At 64.8% G+C, this 310-nt stretch overlaps 1 protein-coding gene across 1 annotated transcript in view; it reads right to left on the reverse strand.

The window, feature by feature from the left end:
• The window catches only part of SORT1 (sortilin 1), a 10,685-nt gene that overhangs the window by 4,436 nt on the left and 5,939 nt on the right, over positions 1-310 (reverse strand). The window contains exon 3 of the mRNA XM_009635665.1: positions 152-310. Within this exon, the coding sequence (XP_009633960.1) occupies positions 152-310 (159 nt within the window). The remainder of the gene's footprint in view (positions 1-151) is intronic.

Genomic DNA, 310 nt, shown 5'->3' on the forward strand with positions numbered 1-310 from the left:
CCCTCCATCCTGGAGCTGCACGCATCCTCCGGGCATGGGAACGGAGCCCAGGACACGACAGTGGACACAATCCAGCTCATCCTTAGGGAAGCACCGCCAGGAGCCTTCTCCATCCCCAGCCAAGGCGCCATCCTGGCTCCCCGGCCCTCACCTCGGTGCTGAGGGCCAGCAGGTAGTCCGAGTTTTGGGGGTGGTAGGTGATCTGCACCAGGGGGTGGAAGGGCAGATCTGTCTGGACAAAATGCTTGGCGAAATCAGACGAGCGGAAGATCCTGCCGCCGCGGCTGCCGCCCGAGCCAACGCCCGGCAG

Source organism: Egretta garzetta, unplaced genomic scaffold (assembly GCF_000687185.1).
Source record: "Egretta garzetta isolate BGI_Z169 unplaced genomic scaffold, ASM68718v1 scaffold623, whole genome shotgun sequence".
NCBI lineage: Eukaryota > Metazoa > Chordata > Aves > Pelecaniformes > Ardeidae > Egretta > Egretta garzetta.